Source organism: Dipodomys ordii, unplaced genomic scaffold, assembly GCF_000151885.1.
Source record: "Dipodomys ordii isolate 6190 unplaced genomic scaffold, Dord_2.0 Scaffold35, whole genome shotgun sequence".
In the NCBI taxonomy this organism is placed as follows: domain Eukaryota; kingdom Metazoa; phylum Chordata; class Mammalia; order Rodentia; family Heteromyidae; genus Dipodomys; species Dipodomys ordii.
This window is the reverse complement of record NW_012267251.1, coordinates 10,726,056-10,748,364: the sequence shown is the minus strand read 5'-3', so window position 1 is coordinate 10,748,364 and position 22,309 is coordinate 10,726,056. Positions and strand designations below refer to the sequence as shown.

At 51.1% G+C, this 22,309-nt stretch overlaps 1 protein-coding gene across 4 annotated transcripts in view; it reads right to left on the bottom strand.

Annotated features, from left to right (window-relative positions):
- The window catches only part of Tmcc2 (transmembrane and coiled-coil domain family 2), a 40,843-nt gene that overhangs the window by 5,872 nt on the left and 12,662 nt on the right, over positions 1–22,309 (bottom strand). Inside the window, exon 2 of one of the 4 annotated variants that reach the window (XM_013017254.1) lies at positions 20,062–20,601. In XM_013017254.1, coding sequence (XP_012872708.1) covers positions 20,062–20,601 — 540 coding nt within the window. Of the gene's footprint in view, positions 1–73; positions 152–347; positions 620–7,387; positions 7,556–20,061; positions 20,602–22,309 lie in introns of those variants that run through there. The other 3 variants (XM_013017256.1, XM_013017255.1, XM_013017257.1) reach the window with 3 other exon arrangements.

Here is a 22,309-nt window from a genome sequence, read left to right as displayed (position 1 = left end):
AGAAAGAAAGAAAGAAAGAAAGAAAGAAAGAAAGAAAGAAAGAAAGAAAGAAAGAAAGAAAGAAAGAAAGAACTTCCATCCCAGAATCCTTGTTGCTTGGACACAAGGAGGAACCCAAGAAGGGCTCCAGCGGGCTGTAGCCTCGGTGGAAAGTCCCACGGTGGATTTCTCAGGGATGAGATGAACTGTTTCTTTGGACTCAACCTATCCAAAAGGCACTTGAGGGGGCTTCTCAGAGCTGATCAAAGCCCCTCCCCTGGCCCTGCCCTCCCCACAGCCCCATCTTCACTAACACAGCTGTGTAGGTGACCCACCCCTGCTGACACGGCTCCCAGATCCTCAGTTACCTTCCCGCTCTCCGAGGTTGTCCGCAACCTCTTCCGCTTCATGATGGGGTGAACACCCAGCCCTTCTGTCTCCCAGAAATGGGACAGTGGGCGTCCACCGCCCTGCTCGCCTGGCCAGCAGGAACTGAAGTCCCAGAGGTAACCCACAGGCCCAGGGAAGCAAGGAGCAGCCTGGGGGGGGGTCCAAGGGGACCAGCAGGACGTAGAGAATGTGCAGACAGGCCCTAAGAGCCCCTCTGTCCCCCACCAGGCAGGTGGGCTTCCCCAGCACATCAGGATGGCACAAAACTCAAAGGAAGGAGAAGGGAGGGACAGAGAGAGGCTGGGGATGAGGAGGCGGAGGAGGAAGGCAGGAAAGGTCACAGAAGATAGGAAGGACGGCTGGGGGGTTGGATGTGAGCGGCCAGGCCTGGGGCTGCTGCCCTGTGCTGTTGGGGGAATCTCTGTCCACAGCTGAGTTTCTGTGCCTTATCACCACGCAACAACGGAAGCAGCAGGAAATGGCTCAACCCCGTGTATTTTTACACACAGCACACCCCAAGTAAGGCTAGGTCAGATCATGGGAGGGGAGGGAGGAGGGCAGGGAGGACTGTTTGTGGGGGTTAGAAACCCAAAGAAAGTGTCCTAGTCACACACACTGGCTCCAGACACAGCCCATGCCAACTGCAGGCAGAAGTCACTTGCTCGATTTCTGCCAAGGTATTGGGGGGGGGAAGAACAACCCACAAAACAACAGCCTGGACAAACTCAGAGCCCAGGGAGGGTGGTTCCTCTCTGCTTCCTCTGGGGCTTTTTTCAGGTCATAGGTCCCCTGAGGATGCTGGGAGGAGGGCAGTCCCTCCCCTGATCACTCCTGAACTCAGGACTTTCCTCTTGGGTTTCCCCTCCATTCTGCATGAGGTGTTTTTGCCTTTGGGCTCTCATTTCAGACTCTTTGACCTTCTATACCCAAGGAGCCAGTTCTAGTCCCCCTTAAATCTGTCAGGAGGTCTGGCTCACCAGCTTGACATAAAACCTGCCCTCCTCAGCCGGGCGCTGGTGGCTCACGCCTGTAAATCCTAGCTACTCAGGAGGCTGAGATCTGAGAATCGCGGTTCAAAGCCAGCCTGGGCAGGAAAAACCGTGAGACTCCTATCTCCAATAAACCACCAGAAAACCGGAAGTGGCGCTGTAGCTCAAGTGGTAGAGCGCTCGCCTTGACCTGAAGAGCTGAGGTACAGCGCCCAGGCCCAGAGTTCAAGCCCCACGACCGACAAAAAAAAAAAAAAAAAAAAAAAACCTGCCCTCCTCGCGGAAATGGAGGAACAAAGGGCGAACAAAGGCAGCAGAGGGACGTGCTAGACCCTGTGTTGAAAATGAACTATACAACATGTGGGGGGGGCTGGGAGGGGACACTGGGAGCACAAGGGATGGGGTGGCATTGTCCAAAAAGAAATGTACTCTTTACCTGACTTATGTAACTGTAACTCTGCCCATCACCTTTATAACAACAAGTTAAAAATTAAAACACCCCCCCCCCTGCTCTCCTGTCTTATTCCCAGCAGCGATGGCAAACAGCACATCTCTCCTTGATTTTCCTTGCCTGCAAAATGGGTGTAATCACACCCCCTTGCCTAGTCTCCTGGGAAGGTTACAGAGGATGATCAGGGAGCGCTTAAGACAGCAGCAAGCAGAAGGTATTCGTTAAGTGTTAAGTCTGGATCTAGGTAGCATCATAGCCACTGCAACCCCAAGGCGGGTGTAGAAAAACCTGCAGTCATGCACTCTTAAGTGGAAATGAATGTACCATTCAGCGTACTCAATATTGACAGATCTACACAAAATTAAGTGCCATATGCACTTAAGAGCTCGGCCTTCTTATCACGGGCCCAACCCTCCCTGGTCAGAGGGTTTTGTTAGTAACGAGTTTGCTTTAATGGGGAGAGGAGGGCGCTTTGTCCCACCTGCTGGGATATGGAAGAACTGAGAAACAGGCCCAGTAATGTTGTGGACAGAGAAGGAGCTTGAGGACCTGGAGAGAGGGGAAGCGAGCCCAGCCCCTGCCTTCTCTGGCAGTGCTCTCTCCTCCCTCCATCTGGCATCTGCCTGGCTTTTAGAAATGGAAAAGCAGGGTTGAAACTGGTTGTGAAATGCCCACAAAGGAGATCGCACACTTGTGGGGCCCGACAGTTGGCATGGATAAGCCTGGCACCAGGTCCCTTTTCCCTCTCTGAGGCTCCTGTGGCAGATACCAGCTCTGCTCTGGCCAAAGGACCCCTGGGTGATGCAAATCCCCCCCATCACAGAACGTTCCCCCCTGTGAGGACTCAGCTCTATGAGCACCCAGGACGAGGGCATCTTTGCCATTTGGCCCCTCAAAACACTATTCTAAATGGCCCGTGATTGGCTGTACCATTCAGATAGATGGTGACATCACTGCCTCCCCCTCTATGGACATGTGCTGGGTACAGCTCTCCAGGCTTTCCAGTTAACTCATTGAGTCCTGGGAATGGCCCCATGAGGCAAGAGGTGTCACTTAGTCTCATTCTGCAGGAGAAGAAGCCAAGGTCTACAGATGCTAAGCACTCTGCCCAGGGCTACAGAACTAGAGAAGGAAAGCTCTAGGATTCCAATCCTGTCTGCCTCCCAGCCCCAGAGCTTCACCCTTACCCTGGAGAGCAGGGCATTGTGCTTTGCTAACAGTCTTGTCCAGAGGTCCTGGCCACCCCTGACCTTCCCAGAAGCGAATATGCATATGAGAATGAGCCCATGAGAAAGGGGAAGTGGGGGGGGCATTGGGGCTGCCACACTAAAGCAATTTAGCCCCTTGCATCTGAATGAACACTCTAGATGGTGGCCATTGGCACGGGCTGAGGAACAGGGATGTGAGTTCACCCCTGCCTACAGCCAGGATGATGGCCTCGGGAAAGCATCTGGGGTCTTCCACTAGCCACCTGCTCATGTCCTGTGGTCCCCACGCTGCTCATCAAGGAAGCAGGAAGGGATTCAGAGACACAGCTAGGGCCAGCAGGGAGGCAAAGATTCTAGATGCTAACAGGAAATACCAGACATTTCCCCTACCTCTTCCCTCTAGGGTCTTAAGTGCAGACTCCCATTTCTGAAGGGAACTTTATATTCCCCAGGTCCCTTAGCGGCTGAGCTTCCTGGCTTTAAGTGAAAAAGCAGAATGGAAGATGGCTATGAAATCCCCATGAACTAAGAGCAAGACACACACTGTCAGGGCGCCCAATGGGGTGGTGACTGGGAGTCCTGTTCCCCTCTGCAGCCCCTCTTCTCTGGCACAGACTCCCGTGGGGAAGTTCACAATGGCTGCCTGCCACCTGCTGGCACCCCTCCCCCTGGGGTGGGAGGAATTTCTCCAGCTACAGGCCCCTTGGCAACAGTTCCTTTCAAGACAGGAGCAAAGCTGCAAGCTGGTAGCTGCTGCTGTCATTGTAGCTACTCAGGAGGCTGAGATCTGGAAAACTGTAGTTCAAGGCCAGTTGGGGCCGAAAAAAGTTTGTTATATTCTATCTCCAAATAACCAGCAAAAATCAGGGATAGAAGCATTGCTCAAGTAGTAGAGTGCCAGCTAAGCAAGTAGAAAGACATTAAGTACTGCCAAACAAAACAACACAAAACCTAGAGGTTCACGGAGTTATACAGAGCCATGAATGGAGCTGGTAGATGGAGACAAAGAAAAAAAAAAGGTTTAACAAAGAAAGGAAAGTTAGAGAAGGGAAAGATGAGGGCTTGTCAGATGATGGGACAGCATCAAACATGAAAAGAGAAAGAGATCTGTAGAGAGAAGAAGAGAGATGAGATCCCCACCTGTGCCGGGCAATGGGAAGGGCCTAGATTCTGATTTAGAATCCTGGCTCTGTTGGACACCAGCTGTGTGCCCTTGTGTTACGCCATTCCTCTCTCCAAGACTTGCTTTTCTCATGTGGAAAAGCAAGGTTGTTCTGCCTGCCTCAAAGCATTACCAGAGGATGAAAAGAGGGCCTATACCTCAGGACTCAAAAATAAATATAAAGGCTGGGTGCCGGTAGGGGGCAGTGGTGGCTCACGTCTGTAATCCTAGCTACTCAAAAGGCTGAGATCTGAGGATTATGGCTCAAAGCCAGTTCGGGCAGGAAAGTCTGTGAGACTTTTCTCTCCAATTAACCATCAAAAAACTGGAAGTGGCGCTGTGGTTCAAAGTGGTAGAGTGCTAGCCTTGAACTGAAGAGCTGTGCATCCTTTAGAATGGCTACAATCAATTTTTTTTTTTCAAGTCAGTCAAGTGTTGGTGAACCTGTGCAGAAACTGGAACCCTTGGGCATTGCTAGTAGGGATGCAAGATAGTGCAGCCGCTAGGGAAAGTAGTGTGGAAGATCCTCATCACGTTAAATAGATAACGTCACACCATCCAGCAATTCTGCCTCTAACAGACACCCAATTTTTTTTTAAAGGTACTCAAATAAATACTGGTATCCAAAGTTCCTGGCAACACTATTCGGGGTGGACACAACTCAGATGTCCATTTTATACAACAGAATGCAATGCTCTATCTACTAGAATACTGACTGGAAGAAAGAAGCAGATTTCTTTTTTTTTTTTCTTCCAGCACTGGGGATTGAACCCAGGGCCTGAGCAGGCTGGACAAGTGTTCCTTCACCCATTTGAGGCACACCCCAGTCCTTTCTGTTAGTATTGTTTTTGAGAGAGAGTATCACCAAGTTGCTTGGGCTGGCCTTGAACTCAACAAATCTTCCTGTCTCCACTTTCCCAAGTAGTTGGCATAGAAACAGATCTTTGGGTTGGGGGTGGGGGGAGGGTGTGTTCCTCTAGGAAGGTTGTCTTGGCACCAATGGAATCTGGTGTCAACTCTAACCGGTCCCTAGACCTAACCCAGCAGGTGGGCCCCAGCAGGGAGCGGCTCCCTGAGGGTAGGGGCTGGGCTTCTGAGGTGGGGGTGGGGATCAGATCACAGTGGACGAAGGTGGCCATGAGCTAGCTGTCAGACTCAGCAGAGACTCTTCGACCTGCTCACTGCTGCTCCAGCCTCTGGTTTTTGCAACTTTCTCAGAATGGAGATCTTTTGGATTCCAGCTGTAATCCTTCAGGTCTGAGACAGAGCTGAAACCGGGAGGGAGGGACCTGACACGCCAGCCAGAGCAGGCTGGGAGAATTACTCCAATCCGGACTCCTGACATCAGGGGTGGCTGCTGTTCCCCAGTACAGCTGGTATCACCTAGTTTAAAAGGAAATGCTCTCTCTTCCTGATGGGGACATGTTGGCCACATACGGCTGTACAATCCAGCACTGGTCATCACAGCTGACTCAAGGTGGCAAGGGGGAAGAGCACAGCAAGAAGTCCACTTGGTTTCAGGGAGCCCAAGAGGGCTTGGACAGTTAATGGCACATGTGTCCCATATGTGCCTCTGGTCTGCTCCTATGCTGCAGGCCCGGCCCCCAATCAGAGAGCCAAGGGGCAAGCATCAATGGTTTTATAAGGCATGTCTCCTTCTATAGAGGACATCAGGGTGAAGATTTCAGATAATGAACTCTTACTACCCTTCCCCCAGCACATACCCATCTCAAGGCAGCATACAACCACCTTATTGATAATGGCAGCCAGAAAGCCTGCCCTGCCCCTAGGGACAACCTCCATTGTGGGTGGAGGGATATTCTCAGCTTCTAGTCCTCTGCTGTGGTCAGAAATAACCCTCCCCACAGTCTCCTCAGTACAGGCACCGCTGAGAACAAAGCCTTTCCGTCCACATAAGTGTCCAGGGCTTTCCTCTCCGGCACCTAGTCCACTGGCTAGGCCTCAGATCTGGTCTCTCACCCTGAGGTCTCCTCACCTGCTACCCTCTGAATTCTCCAAAGCCAAACACTTGGCTTCTGGACTCTTCCCATGGTACACTGGGGGAATCCCATCTCTCTGCTACTGTTTCTCCATAGACAGAAGGGACAACTATGAACTTCCACTTCATTTCAAACCAGCTCTTCTGTATCTACAGAATTCTCCATAATTGGACAGATAGGGGGACGCTCACAGAGAGCCCAAAGCAAGCACAGCACTTAGCAAACTCCGGGAATGCCTGGCCCCACCCCTCAGCCCCAGCCCCACTCTGCCAGGTGCTCTTCTCTTCTCCCACCCACCCAGGGGCCTCACCTGTGGGGGCACCGTTTCCCAAAGCCTTGCTGGAGACGAGGTGCTAGGAGCTCTAAGGCTCCAGCTGTCTGAGGACGGTGCCAGGCTCCCAGGGTCATAATTCCTGGGCAGCACTGGGCTCACGGCAGGGAGTCTGGGTCTGCGGGCCGGTGTGCCTGAGCTCCCAGGATCTGCAGCCGCCATCTCCAGACTGAGGCCCAGCCAGGGATTAGGGGCGGATTGCTCTGGAATCTCCCCCTCCCACTCCTTCCCATCTGGCAGCAGACATGGAGGGTTACTGAGTGAGCCAGAGGACTGGGCTCTGCTGATGGCCTCTCCCCAGCCCAGCCATTGTGTGTCAGGTGTGTATGAGGAATGCTCAGGTGTGGCAGACTGGGCTGGTGGGGGGGGGAGGGAGGGGGAGCCTTGGGAATATATGACAGGTGCACCTGCATGGTTTCTCCAGTCATAGGGGTATTCTACCGACCTGTCCCATCTCCAGGTCCAGAAATGCTTCTCGTGATCAGAAGCGCTTTCTCCCAAACAGCTCAGCCTGGCCAGCTCCCTGCTGGGCCTCCAGGATGGAAAAAAGCACTCCAAAGCTGGCAGCCAGACAAATCTGGATCCATGGAGGATCCAAACACAGCTCTATCCAGAATCCTCCCCTTCTCCCCCTGCTGCCCTGTTCACTAGCTTAAGGCACCAGCACTCCCACCGCAGCCTGGCAACACCAACAATGGACTGGAGGAGTCCCACAGCAACCACCTTGCTACAGGAATTCCTCCAGCATTCCTCTGAGGATTCTGTCCCAGAAACCCATGATGGCCACCTGGCTGCCAGCCTCTGCGTCCTCCTCCCTGCTCTCTGCCCTCCAGCACAGCCACAAAAATACTCAAGATAAAACAGAGGGCAAACTCACGGCAGTTTCTTTCTCTTTGGACTTCATCAGTACAGTTGCAGTAGGAAATCCTGTGGCCAGCAGAGGGGGCCAGAGGGCCGTAGTTGAGGATGACAAGGGGCGAGGGAAGAGATGGATGGCCTGCAGTCTTGGGTCCTGGTCTTGCCAGTGGCAGCTTCCGGAGGCAGAGTCACCACTCAAAGACACTGTGGATTCTGTACCCACTTGAGCCTGGCGAGGCACTCAGGGCTTAAATACTGGGGATCAATGTGAATCATGCTGATGGGGCAGTCCCAAGTTCAAGAAGTTTCTAAGAGATAAGAAGGGCTCAGTGCTATCTCTGGGGCCCAGTGCCAAGGCTGACAGCCAAAATCACCAAGACCAGGAATGCTCCACACTCTGGGCTCATGGTGACTTTGGGTTTGTGCAGATAGAAGTCTGGCTAAGCACATTACACAGGTCCCAATCTCTGGGGCTAGCTCTGACCTGTGGCTAGGCCAGTCCCCTACTTCTGTAAATGTCCTTTCTCCTGTGGTACTTGATCTTTGTACTTTGGCATCAAGCACTATCCCTTTTGATAATGGCATAAGGAAGGCCACGCTCAGATAATCTGTTTATCTGTGTCCTTTCCAGTATCCAGATGAAATAGACCCTTTGCTCAGTACTGGCACTGTAGGATGGCAGAATATCTGAGTATCTATCTTAAGGAGCTGCAATGGAAATACTTAATTGTAGTTCTGTCCTAGGTAGCAACAAAGATGGCAAGATGGCTTGATCTTCTTACACCAAGGTAAGTCTTCCCTGCGTTGTCCTTTCCATTTCCCACAAAGCTAAGACATCTTCTTTTAGGAGCAAAATTTGAAACAAGGAGAAGGCAATGGGCATAGGAGATCAGAAGTAGGGAGCCAGCTGAGGACTGGGGGGCTCTGTCTGCATGGTTAGGTTTCACTCCTCAAGCTGCCTGGGATCCTGAAGGCTCAGAAGCCACAAAAAAAAGTTCCTATGAGGCCACATGGCCCTTGCAAGATGACCTGTACAGACACTCTACAGCATCTGCAGAATCTCATTAATGGGGGGTTCTCAGCTCCACTCCAGGAGTAACTAAGCTGCAAGTGACCAAACAGGGAAAGAGAGGAATGTAGCAGTCTGCTAAGAAGAAAGCAGATGGCAAGAGAGGATGCCTGTTAGGCAAGCTACCAGGAGAGAGGTTTGGTCCTCCAAAACCATCCCTGTCTTTATTCATGAGAAGGGTTCTCAAACCTGCCAAAGCTAGGAGCTGGAGGTATCAGGTATAGCAGCAGATTCAGTTCCATACTTGTTCCAGGGGTTTCCATAGGTCAAGTCTCCATCTGTTCCAAGATTCAGCTTCCACAATTATAATAGGAGGAGCATGAAAAGGGTTGAGGTTGGAGGAAAATGTACCTGGCAGGAAGTCATGCCAAGGCTGGGTCCCCTGGGCATAGAATAAGACTTGAGTGGTCACCAGAATGCTTGAAAGTCAGAAGAGTCGCTGGATAAATCCTTACCCTGTCATCTACCAGCCTCAACAGGCACTGGTCAGGCTCCTTCACAGCTGCATGGAAGGTAGGAACACCCACACAACAGCGTGAGGAAGCCCAGTAAACCAGACCAGGGCACTGAGAGATGGAGGAGAGGGCAAATGGAGATGGCACAGCTGAGTCTCAGCCTTGCTAGTTGCAAATGGTACATACGATCATCATCACCAGTCACATGAAAAAATGCTTGACACACACAGTATACTGCTCTGAACTAGATGACTAATCCTGAGGCCCCCTCACCTAACGAGACTGTTCACACATGCACAAACTGTAGGATTCCAGACAGGACTTAGGAATGTTGGCCTGAGACAGAAAAAGCCAGAGAAGAAGCTGCCACATGGAACAAAGCTGAAACCTTAACAGGCAGACATAGGAAGAGTTATTAAAGTGACAGCTATGAAGCAACTCTCCCATGTGCATGCATGTGTGTGTGTGTGTGTGTGTGTGTTGGCGCACGCACGTGCCTTAAATTCAGGGCCTGGGCACTGTCCCTGAGCTCCCCCCCACCCCCTGCTCAAAGCTAGTGTTCTACCACTTGAGTCACAGCACCACTTCTGGATTTTTCTGCTTATATGGTGCTAAGGAATCAAACCCAGGGCCTCATGCACGCAAGGCATGCAAGGCATGCAAGGCAAGCACCCTACCACTGAACCATCTTCCCAGCCCCCCCCCATCTTCCTTATAAGGTATTCTCTCTCTCTCTCTCTGATGCCATTCCTGGGGCTTGAACTCAGGGCCTAGGCACTGTCCCTGAGCTTTTTTTTGTTTTAATTATTTTCCGGTTGTGGGGCCTGAACTCTGGGCCTGGGCACTGTCCCTCAGCTCTTCAGCTCAAGGCTAGCACTCTACCACTTGAGCCACAGCACCACTTCTGGCTTTTTTCTTTTTGCTTATGTGGTGCTGAGGAATCGAACCCAGGGCCTCAGGCATGCAAGGCAAGCGCTCTACCACTGAGCCACCTTCCCAGCCCCTGTCCCTGAGCTTTTATGTTCAAGGCAAGTGTTCTACCACTCGAGCCCAGCTCCACTTCTAGCTTATTTATTTATATTTATTTTGGTAATTAATTGGAGATAAGAGTTTCCTGGACTTGCCTGTGCAGGCTGACTTTGAACCAGGATCCTCAGATCTCAATCTCTTGAATAACAAGGATTACAGGCTTGAGTCACTGGCGATAAGTGAGAAAAAGAAAGAAAGAGAGAGAGAGAGAGGAAGGAAGGAAGGAAGGAAGGAAGGAAGGAAGGAAGGAAGGAAGGAAGGAAGGAAGGAAGAAAAGAGGAAGGAAGAAAAGGAAAGAAAAAAATAGAGCTGGGACTATAGCTCAGTGGCAGAGTGCTTGCCTGGCATGGACAAGGCCCTAAGTCTGATACCCAGCACCATCAAAAAATAAATAGATAAAATTAAAAATAAAAAAGCACAGTCCACACATTCTGAAGGCTGAGAAACCTGAGAAGTCATAGGCCCTTTTTTTTCAGTGAAGAATAATGCTGAAAAGCAGCTAAATTTAGTACTTTAGAAAACAAGGTGAGGCCTTAAAAAAAAAAATCTCAGGCTGAACATGTACTGGGAAGGTTTTCGGCAAGAATCCCTCTTTGGAGGGCTGGTGGCTTCTGTGACACTTATCAAGCCTTCCTGGAAATGGGGGCTGGGGAGAGGGTCATTATTCAAGCTTGCTCTCCCAACTCTTTTAGACCCAGCCAGACGGTATGTCTTCTTAGGAACTCAAGTCACCAAAGGGGCCTGCTTTCCTCTTCTTCTCTTCCCCCAGGGAGATGAAAGTGGACATTCTTTTTTATTTGTTCTTTTTTTTTTTTTTTTTTTTCGGTCGGGGGGCTTGAACTCTGGGCCTGGGCGCTGTCCCTCAGCTCTTCAGCTCAAGGCGAGCACTCTACCACTTGAGCTACAGCGCCATTTCCGGTTTTCTGGTGGTTTATTGGAGATAGGAGTCTCACGGTCTCTCCTGCCCGGGCTGGCTTTGAACCATGATCCTCAGATCTCAGCCTCCTGAGTAGCTAGGATTACAGGCATAAGCCACCAGCGCCCGGCTATTTGTTCATTTTTTGTGCCTATACTGGTGCTTAAATTCAGGGCCTGGGAACTGTACTTGGGCACTTTTGCTCAAGGCTAGTGCTCTACCACCTGAGCCACAGCTCCATTTCCAGCTTTTTGTGGTTACTTGGAGATAAGAGTCTCACAGACTTGGATGGCTTAGAACTGCCATCCCCAGATCTCAGCCTCTGGAGTAGCTAAGGTTACAGACATTGAGCCTCAGGCATGCAGCTAGGTTGACTTTTTCTTTGTTTTTAAGTTGACGTTCCTAAATGTGAACTAAGGTAGACATATTTCTTGGGAGCATGTGGAAAGCTATAGCCCTGGAGCTGCACTGGCCTGGAGCTGGGGGAGCAGAGGGCCAGTAAAAGAGAAGCCGCACAGCATCAGCACCCACGTACACCTTTCTGCTACTTCCAGGAAGGGAGGAGGTGTCGCTCCCATCTGCAGGTCCTTGACTGGTCTAAATTCACAGGTGCTCCTGGATGAAGGAGTTCTTCTTGGGCATATACATGAATGCAGATGCTGGGCAGTGAACCATATACCTGGCTTACTTTTAGGCAAATCAAACTTCATGGCCGGCAGGTAGAAAGGATGATGACTTCATGCCTTTATAGTCACTGATTCCCCAGAGGAGGGTCCTCTGGGGACACACTTCAGAGAGCTTGATGCAGAGACAAAGCCATCTCTCATTTAGGGACAATTTTGGGAACATATACAGTGCCCTTCACCCTACCCTATCTGCCAAGAATAATTGAGATGGATTCCTTTCTAAAGCCGCGGGTTGAAACACAGAGCTCCTGTGGGCTCCTGCTGACTCAAGGGCTCCAAGCTTACCATGAGCTGATGTGATTAAACGAGAAATGTGCATGAAGGCACTTTGTAAACTGTGGCTTGCTGTTCAACTGACTGTTGATGCCAGGAGAGCTTTCAGAGGGACATGACCGCACATCCTAGGGGGCACACCCACGAGACCAGCGAGTCTCTGAGAAGTAGGTGGACAGCACCAGGCCAAGGTAATATTTGGGTCTGAAGATGCCTTCTTAGGCAGTGAAGAAACCTTATATAATGAAGTTAACATTACAGGGCAGGTTCGCCTTTCCAGCCGCCCCAAGCGGCCTCCTGAGCACAGTATCACCATGGTTTTGATTGAGCTTTTGTTGAGTGGGCTGAATTATTCACTAGCTATGGATACCAGAAACGGTTCTGGGGTCCCCGGGTTGGGGGAGCTGGGGAGCTGTAAGGAAGAGGAAAGAGATGCTTTGAGAACTCCAAAGAACCAGGAGGGCCTGTAAGATGGCCTTTGAAGGTCTGGGGGACAGGGACCAGGGGGGCTCCAAAAGAAAGGAGCCTGAAAAGTGCTTGCCATCCCTGGAGAGAAAAGGGGGTGGTGGGGGTGGGAGAAGACTGCACTGGTCCCCCACTGCAGCTCAGGGGAGCTGATGAGTCCCTGGGAACTCCAAGGAAATGCAGTGGGGAATGAGCTTCATCTCTGGTTCTATTTCAGAGCCCTCTGCCCCACAGGGTATAAATAAAGTTCAAACTGTGCCTACAAAAACCAAGAGGCAGAAGCAGGGATCAGGTTAATAGTACTGTATTTCCATTGCCTCATCTGGCACGGAGGGGAGCTGGGTCACGTTTCTCTCTCAGGGATGAGGGATGCGAGGAAGAATGTGCTCCGTCGCTGGGAGACCTGTGCCAACTCTCATGACCCGTGCCCACATCTCCAGTGGTGGCTCCACACCATCTGGAGCCCAATGACATAGCTGCTCTTCCTGCCTGCCGGCTGTCATCAGCTGTGGCACGAGGAATGACACCTGAACTTTAAGCACACCTCCTCTTGAGTAGTGCCGGACACGTCTGAGGGCGCTGAGGCTGGGGGAGACGTGGGGAGCCCTGGCTGACATCTCCCACCTATGCCTGGGTCAGGTCCCTGGGTTTGCAGACAAAGAGCTCATCTCCCATGGGCTTTGGTGTGAGCTTAGCAACAAGAAGTTAGGTAATTTGGAAGTTATTTAACTTATCACCAGTATCCAGGGGATTCTGTGGTCCAGAGTCAGAGTTACTCTAGACAGCATGGGGGCTAGAGAGAATGTTAGTGGGGAAAGGGAGGCACAGAGGCTGATTGTGCAGGCTGAAGGCCTGCTGGGGCAAGGGAGCCCTCACTAGGTTCTACAAGTCAAGGGACGGTTGGTGCTTATAACCTCCAGGGTTATAAGCTTTCAGTAAGGGGCAAAGCCCTCATATTTTGGCCACTCTCAGGACTGGCCAGAGTCCTAGAAAGGCCAGGAGCTTCTGAATATGCTGTGTTAAAGTCAGCTGAGCACCAGTAGCTCATGCCTGTAAATCCTAGCTACTCAGGAGGCTGAGATCTGAGGATCAAGGTTCAAAGCCAGCCTGGGCAGGAAAATCCAGGAGACACTCATCTCCAGTTAACCACCAAAAAGCTGGAAAGAGAAGTGTGGCTCAAGTGATATCAAGTGCTAGGCCCTGGACAGTGCCTAGGCCCTGAGTTCACGTCCCACACGTGCCCACACATACACGCACATGCACACATCCACATGCACACGGGTTAAACCAAAGGAAGGCCTTGGCTACCTAGCACACAGGATATACTGTTATAGTGGGGGCCCATGGCCACCAAGAAGCCAGCACCGAGCTGGGGAGCAATAGTTCATGGCAAAGCAGAGCCTCCTGGCCTTGGCCTGGCAGCACAGCATGGCCTGGAAAGGGTGCCTCTGGCTCTCCCAGTTCCAGGGAACTTTCCAGGCAGAGAGAAAAGAGAGGAGGAGAAGAGGTGAGAGGGGAGTGGAGCAGAGATGGAAGCTGCTCTGCCTAGAGACCTGGGTGAGTGGCTAGGCAGCTTGGAAGGCAGCTGCATCTGTGTGAAGAGCTGGGTGGTCCAGCTGACCCTGGAGCAGGGCCCTGTCACCTCCCATGTAACCAGGCTGAGGAGCTCAGACACAGCAGGGGGCCCACAGGCTGCCCAGGGGACTCCTTTTGGAAGTTGCTCTCAGCAGAGCCAGCCACACCTGCTTCTGAGCCAGCAGAATCCCAGATGTAAATAAACCAGGGCCTTGGGAGCCGGCCAAGACCTCAGTCTTCTTGGCAAAAACCAGGGTTGAAGGCGGCCCCTCACTCACTGTCCTGTGAGTAAACAGGGTGCTTATTTATTTATGATGGGGGGGTTGGGTAGGGAAGAAATCCTGCCGCTGGATAAATCTGGCAGGGCGTGCACTGAGAACAGGATGTCCAGAGTCTGCTCTGTGCTAGGTGATGAGCCACACTCCACCTCTGTCCCCCATCTGGGCCTGGAGATAACACTCCTGGGGCCACAGGGCAGTTCAGAGACTCGACTCTCACCACGTCACCAGCAGGACTGCAAGGACCTTGGGAGAGGTAACAAAGTGCTCTCCCACCTGGGAGAGGCAACAAAGTGCTCTCCTACCACAGATCCCTGTATGGCTGTTCAGTGCCTACCTAGCCCTGCCCTCCCATGCTGCTCCCTCAGCCACGCTGGTCAGGAGGGGAAGGTGAGACCAGGCCAAGGTCAGGAGCTAGCCCACAGCACTAGCCATGAACTGGCCATTCCTGTGTCATTTCCCCTCTCGACAGCCTTCCATTGGGGATGCATCTTATACAAGCCAGAGTGGGCAAGGCTAGGCAGGGAACACAGGAAAAGCTGTGAGGAAGAGGTACCCCACCAGACATGGAAGAGAGGACACAAGGGGAGCTTAAGCCCTAGAAACTGCCTTTTCCAGGAGCTGCTGCTCAGACAAAGGTGGGGAGGGGTGTGTAGAGGACTCATCTGCTTTCTGAGAAGCCAAGGGCCTCAACACAACCAGCAGTTCCTTCTCTAGCTGCCTGGCCTGTCTCTCAGAGGTTAGGGCAGCACATGGGCATCACTGCATTCTCTATTCAAATTCTCTATTCATCTGTGCTGCCCCAGTACACCAACGAATGATTTTTCCCACTTGACATATATTAAGGCAGAGAACCACAGGGACCTTGCTCAGTGTCACACAGATAATAGCAGAAGAGTGGGGCTGAGAGGATAATTTTGTTGTTCTTATAGGAAATAATTGAAGGCCAACCTTGAATGCAGCTAACTGGATTTGGAAGGAACAATTGATAGCCAGACTGCAGTAACTGAGACTGCGCCGAGTCCCTCTCCCCCCCACCCTCCTTCCCCCTGCCATACCCAGCTTTGGCAGGAGGCTAGGGCCTCTGCTTCCTTAGGTGGGGGTTGGGTGAGCCTCTGGGGTGGCAGAGGAACTTCAGCTGCCTCTGGGGTATTTCGGTAACTCAACCCTGCACTGAGTCCGTTAGGGTCCGCAAGCCAGCTGGTGAGCTCTGAACAATGGCAAAGGGCTAGGGAGTGGGGGAGGCTTATGAATTAAAAATAGATGCTAGTAATCGCCAGAGAGCTTGCAGAGAGCATGTGGGCTGTGTTTACTAGCTAGAAGAATACTTCCTATTCATGCCCCAGACTCACACCAATCAATGGGCTTTGAGTCTGTGGGAGTCAGCAGATACAGCTTCAGGTTTAGGATGACTGGAAGACCCCTTTCTCAGAAACAAGGAAGCCCTTCTGTCTCCTCAGGACCACCAGGGCCACACCTACCCTTGGAGGGACAGCTCTAAGTAGAAAGCCTTTACCTGAAGCAGAAATAGCACCCAAGAGCCGGGCCCTGGTGGCTCAGGCCTGTAATCCTAGTTACTCAGGAGGCTGAGATCTGAGGATCACAGTTCAAAGCCAGCCAGGGCAGGAAAGTCCATGAGATTCTTATCTCCAATTAATCATCAGGAAACTGGAAGTGACGCTGTGGCTCAAATGGTAGAGCTGAAGAGCTCAGGGACAGCGCGCAGGCCCAGAGTTCAAGCCCCACAATGGACAAAACAAAAAACAAAAAACCCAGCACCCAAGAGTTTTCCTCCCTGGGCTCTGAGGACCCTCTGAACTGTTTCAGATTACAGTTGGGACTGGTGGACAGACAAGAAACACAAGATTTAGTTTCCTCTCTGCCAAGACCTAAGGTGTCCTGGGCAAGCAGTCTCTCCATTCCTCTGGGCCTTAGCCTGTTCATCTGTCAAAGGAGATAATAATACCTACTCTGCCACTTCACTATCTGTTACTAAGATTAACCAAGTAAGATATATAACAAGGCTAAAAGTTCCAAAGAAATAGAACATCTGGGTGCCAGTGGCTCATGCCTGTAATCCTAGCTACACAGAAGGCTGAGATCTAAAGATCACAGTTCAAAGCCATCCTGGGCAGAAAAGTCCCCATGAGATTCTTTTTTTTTTTGGCCAGTCCTGGGGCTTGTGAACTCAGGGCCTATGTGCTGTCTCTGAGCTTATTTTGCTCAAGGCTAATACTTTACCACTTGAGCTACAGTGCCACTTCTGGCTTTTTCTATGTAGCTACAGAGAAATCAAACCCTGGGTTTCATGCATACTAGGTAAGCGCTACCACTGAGCAACATTCCCAGCCCCCACCTCCCCACCCTTTATCTCTAATTAACTGCTCAAAAACCAGAAGTGGTGCTGTGGCTCAAGTGGTAGAGCGCTAGCCTTGAGCACGAAGAGGCTCAGGGACAGCGCCCAGGCCCTGAATTCAAGCCCCACAGCTGACAAAATATAGCAAGAAAGAAAGATAGAAAAAAAGAAAGAGAAAGAGAGAACCATCAGGAGCAACCGTTTCTTCTCTCAACACTCACCACCCAGTCCCTAGTTAGGTTATCCAAGAGTCTTTGGCCTGGGTTTTCCACACACAAGAAGAGAACTTCCCTCCCCTCCAAGCATCTTAGAGAGAATAGGAGGATAAACACAAGCCACATGGAAAACCCTTCAAAGATGCTCCCAGCTGATGCCCCTGCTGAGTCCCCAGGTCCCTTCTTTCCAGCCATCAACTGTCCACAACACATCAGCTTCAGATGATTCCCACTGCCCACCACTCCCTCCATCTTCTCTGCCAGTAGGAGGTCTGCACAGGAGCCCAAGGCAACTAGAGGCTACAAAACTCATGTTTTCCCTCCTCATCAACAGCCATATCTGGGTGCCAGTGGCTCACACCTGTATTTCTAGCTACCCAGGAGGCTGAGATGTAAGGATTAAGGTTCAAAGCCAGCCCGGACAAGGAAGTCAGTGAAGCTCTTACCTCCAATTAACCACCAGAAAAGGCAGAAGTTGGAGCTGTGGCTCAAGTGCTAAAGTGTCAGCCTTAAGATAAAAAGCTAAAGGACTGTGCCCAGGCCCTGAGCTCAAGCTGTAGTACAGACACAAAAACAAACAAACGAAACAGTCATAATGCTCCAGCTACTTGCCTGACAGTATTTTTCTAACTGATTTTTCAAACATACTCATGGACTCACCTGTGAGGGGTAGGTAGGGCTGGCGGCTGCACGCACAGCGCTTGCTCATGAATGAACAGCTAGAACACCCTGGTTTACTCGGCAGGACCCTCCAGCTCTCGATTTCACAAGGCCACGTTACCCTTTCAGGCAGTACATCTAGACCTCACTCTTAGACCACACTTTTCCTTGCAGAAGCTGGGCTTGCAAATGGCTCAATCCCATCGCTTTAAAAACTTATCTATATGCTGACAACTCTCAAATTTATGCCTCCGGTTTGGATCTCTCCCCAGGCCTCCACACTTGTTCATCTGACTGCTTCTTTAGCATTCCCACAGGGATGTTTAATAGCCATCTCAACGAAACACAGCCAAAACCTAACTCTGATTCTGTCCCCCCATACAAGGGTTGATCCATTTGCCTCATTCTTTGCAACTCAGTTTATGGTGATTATGGTGATTTCTTCTTTCCAGTGGCCAGGCCCCAAATCTGTGAACCATCTTCAGCTTCGGGTTCTATCTCTGAACAAGTCCAGATAACCCCCACCATGTCCCTTACTAGCTCACCCTAAGAGTGTGCCAACCTCTTCCTCATCTCTCACACTAGTGGTCAATTCTCCACCCAGCAGCCCGAGTGATTTTAAAAGATGTTGCTCACTTGTACTAAGCCATCTAATGACTTCCTATTTCACTAAGAAAAATAAACATCAAAGGCGTTTTCCCCCAGCACGCCAGGGTCTATGCAATCTGCAGCCCTTCTTACCCCTTCTCTCCCCGCCTTCCCCCCAGCCCTGCTGGCCTCTGACTCTACATTCCGTTAGACTACCTCACTCTACTACCACACCTTCCATGCACCTCCTACCACAGGGACTTCACACTAGAAACCATTTTTAGCCTGTCTACCTGAAAGGGATATCGTAAACTAACTTATCTAGCTTACAGGACCACTTTAATGAACTCACACAGATACGTGCAAAAGCAGGTCCTTCATTGGAAAACAGCAAAGCAAAAGCTAACTGCTGTCCAGGGCCAGAGCTACAGCAGGCACAGGATGTCTGCGGAGTCAATGAACTGCCAGATGTTTTCCAAAGTCAAGATGCACGTGAACCCAAGAAACAGACCTCTGTGAAGACATCTAGGGATGTGGGGACATAGGGAATGTGTACTGGTGACAGCACATAGTAAAAACAACTGTATGCCAGAGAAGCCCTTGGAACCCACTAGGTCTCTCATCCCCCAGATGCAGGATTCCCAATCATCCATCCTTTCTCCTATTCTAGGAGCATGGCTCCCACCCTCAGACCCGCTCCATGGGCCTGAGGTGCCTCCTCTATCCCTTCCTTTCCTTTGTTTTCCATGTCCGTATCCTCACTTTTTACTATCAATTCTAACTCCCAAATGTGTGCTCAGTTTCCTCCATTCCCATTCCCATTACAGCAACCTAGACTGCAATAGCTTCCAAACTGGTTTCTTTCACTCCAGTCCTGTCCCTGTTTCTAATCTACTATCTACAAAGGGCCCCAGAGGAACTTCCTCCCTCATTTCCTTCCTAACAACCCTTGGTAACTTCACTCCACCCCCACACGCAACACAGTGGCCTCCTGTGATCTACCTGTCAATTTCCCAAAGCAGATGCACATCAGCACTCCCTCACTCGCTCCTGTACGTGCTTGTGACCCTCCCCAGTTCCTGGCTACGTTGTACTCCTTCAAGACTCAGCACAGTGGTTTTCTCTAGAAAGTCCTGGCTAGATCCTATCCCGACTCCTTGCCCTGATGTTCCTTCTCACAGCATCGGTCACAGCCCTGCGCCCCCACCATGCCCCTATATGTCTCCTTCTAGACAAACAGGGGCAGAGAGTACCAATGACAGCTCATCTCTTCTTGTAGCACATGGTAAGTATTGGCCACATGAATAAACAAAAGCATATAGAAACTTACGAGGTACCAAACAAGCCTTCCTGGATTTCTTCCCTACCTTCATTGGCAAGTAATCACAATAAAGATGATGCTGTGCCAGACTCATTCCAAGCAGTTCACACAGATCAAATAATTTAATCCTACAAGGCCTCCCCTCCCTTTCCTACCCCTTCCCTCTCCTCTCCTTGAACTCAAGGCCTGAGCACTGCCCCTGAGCTTCTCTTTTTCCCCTCAGGACTGGCACGCTACCACTTGAGGCACACCTCCACTTCTGGCTTTTTGGTGGTCAATTGGGGATAAGAGCTTCACAGACTTTCCTCCCTGGACTGGCTTTGAAACTTGATCCTCACATCTCAGCCCCTGAGTAGCTAGGATCACAGGCGTGAGCCACCAGTGCCTGGCATCATTGTCCCCATTGGCAACGGATGAAACTGAAGAACAATGCAGTTATGTGATTAACCAGTCTAGCTGGAGAGTGGCAGAATCAGGCTGGCTTCTAGTCTGTGTTGTTAACTACCACACTCCCTGCCTCTTCACAACATGTTAAAGGAAAACAAACCAAAGGTACTATCAGCCTGAGCAAAAGATCATTTTGAAAAACAACCCCCAAGCAGACACAAATTTGCTACTTGGGAGAACCAGCTCTTGGTGCTGGCTCCGTCATATATCTGCCTCCTTCAGCCAGGGCAGATAAATGTCAGGCAACTGGTGTTGGTACCACCAGGCAGGACTCAACACAGTCCCCAGGTCCCAAGGCCCCTCCACGGGTGGCTCTGCCTCTGCGTCACCCAGCAAGGCTCTCCCCTTGCCCAGCCTCACCTTGTCCCCGATGCCTTCGGCCTCCTCGGCCAGGAGGTACACGTTGCTACCATCAGCCAGCAGCAGGGCAGTGTCGGTGGTGGAGGAGGAGCGGGGCCGGCACTGGTGCTGGTGCAGGATGGCTGCCAGGCTGCTCTCCTGGGGGGCCTTGCGCAGCAGGTGGGGACTGCCACGCTGGGGCTCCAGGGAGCTGCTCTTGGTGCGCCGGCTGCTGCTCCCGCTGCCGCTGCCCCCTCCGCTGCTGTGCAGGCTGGCACCCCTCTTGATGGAGGGCCGGGAGCGGATCTGCTGCAGCACGCGGTTGAAGGCGGTGGGCCGCGCCGGCAGGTCGTGCAGGGACATGGCGTAGGAGACACGGTGCATCTCTGGGGAGCGCTCCTTCTCATCCGGGGAGTCATGGTCGGACATGCCCTGCTGCTGGGGCGGAGGCTGGGAATCCGGATACGCCTGGTGCTCCCTCTCCCGAGACCGGCGGCGGCTGTGGAACAGGTGCTTCAGTCCGTGGCCAAACATGGAGCCCTCTGAGAGCTGCTGGATTTTCTTGAGGAGGAGAGAGGAAGAACTCTGGTGAGTGGAAAGGTCTTGACTGCTTGGTCAGTTAGGAATGAAGGTTATCTCTGCTCTCCAATGCAGGGATATGAATCAACGAGTGGCCTGTCACACCTTATAGGTCCCCAGCATTAAGGGGACCAGGACCATGGAAACCCAGCCTTTCATTTCCCACCACATGTACTGGGTTTCTAGGAACGATGCTGCAGAGCTGCAGTCTTGGCCTTAGAGGCACACAGTAACACCTGGATTTAGGGAGGATACCTTTTGACTAGTCCCTCTCACCCCCAGCCTCCACCCTCTCCACTTCCAAGTCAGACTCTCCAAGTTGCACCAGCACTTGGACCAAAGATGCCTCATTGTGCACTCCTTGGACAGACTCATGAGTCATACGATCAGGTTATCCTGTTGTACTGGGCATTGCTAATTGCCTACCCAACATCCAGTCCCCTTTCTTCCTTTCCAATCAAACTGCAAAGGCCTTCATGTACCTTATTAAAAATGTCTACTTCTGCAGACTCTCTTGCAGCTAAGAACAACCATAAGACAAAGTTTGGACCGTGAAAAGCAGAGTGAAGTGTTCTTGGAACATTTTTGCCTTCTTGATAAAGGCTCTGCAATATTAGCGTACTGTCTGGGGATACAACAGCCAAGTTTTAACCGCAAGTGACCCTGGGAATGTGATGGCTGTAGAGCCACGAGCCAGGTCATGAGTGCCTACCCTGAGATTCCGGTTGCATGAAATAAACCTTCCTTTGTCTTCATGATTCTAGTATGATTTTCTGCTGTTTGTGGCCAATTTCATTCCTCACATAATTGGCAATGAGAAACTTTACTTTTGGATGGATTGAGATTTGATTAAGGACCTTGTGCATATGAGACAAACGTTCTACCACTTGAGTCACATTCCTAGCCCTTTTGGCTTTTAGTTTGTTTTTCAGATAGTTTTATGCTTTTGCCTGGGCCAGCCTCAGATCTCAGTCCTCCTATTCTATCTCCCAAGCAGCTAGGATTACAGGTATGAACCACCATGCTTGACTTGTTCTTGGATAATCTCACTTTGTTGTTTGCTTTTTTGTTTGGTTGTTTTTTGTTTTGGCCTTGAATCAGGATCCTTTCATCTTCCCTTCCTGTTCATTAGGATTACAGGTATGAACTACCATACATGTTCTTTCAGATAGTCTCACTAACACGGAGGTGGGGGAGGGAAGTGTCAGGCTGACCTTGAATCACTATTCTCTCAGTAGCTGGGATCACAGGCATGGGTCACTACACCAGACCTGAGATACTTTAATTTTCATAAGCCTATCTTGTAATATATAGGGAGTGGCATGGCCAATTCTATAGCATACACATCAGAACAATTTAGATGAGGGCCTTTCCCCTCAGATTGGAACTAAGCAGAGGTTCTGGAGCCCAGTGCTGCCCTAGCTGTGGCTTGTGGTCATAAACACTGCCCTGAGATTCCCCAGCTGCTCTGAAGGTGGAGTTGCTAGAGATGGGCTGTTGGACAGGCCACCAGGGCAAGGCATCTGTGATGTGACTGCACACAGCTGCTGTCAGGAGATGGCTAATTGGGCAGAACGAGCCCTGTGAAGAGCTTCAAAAATGGAGGAGGGGGAAGACTCCAAAGATCAGGAGATGCCCCACACCCATTCGTCTGAGATGGAAACACAGGTCAGCCATCTGGGGCTCAATG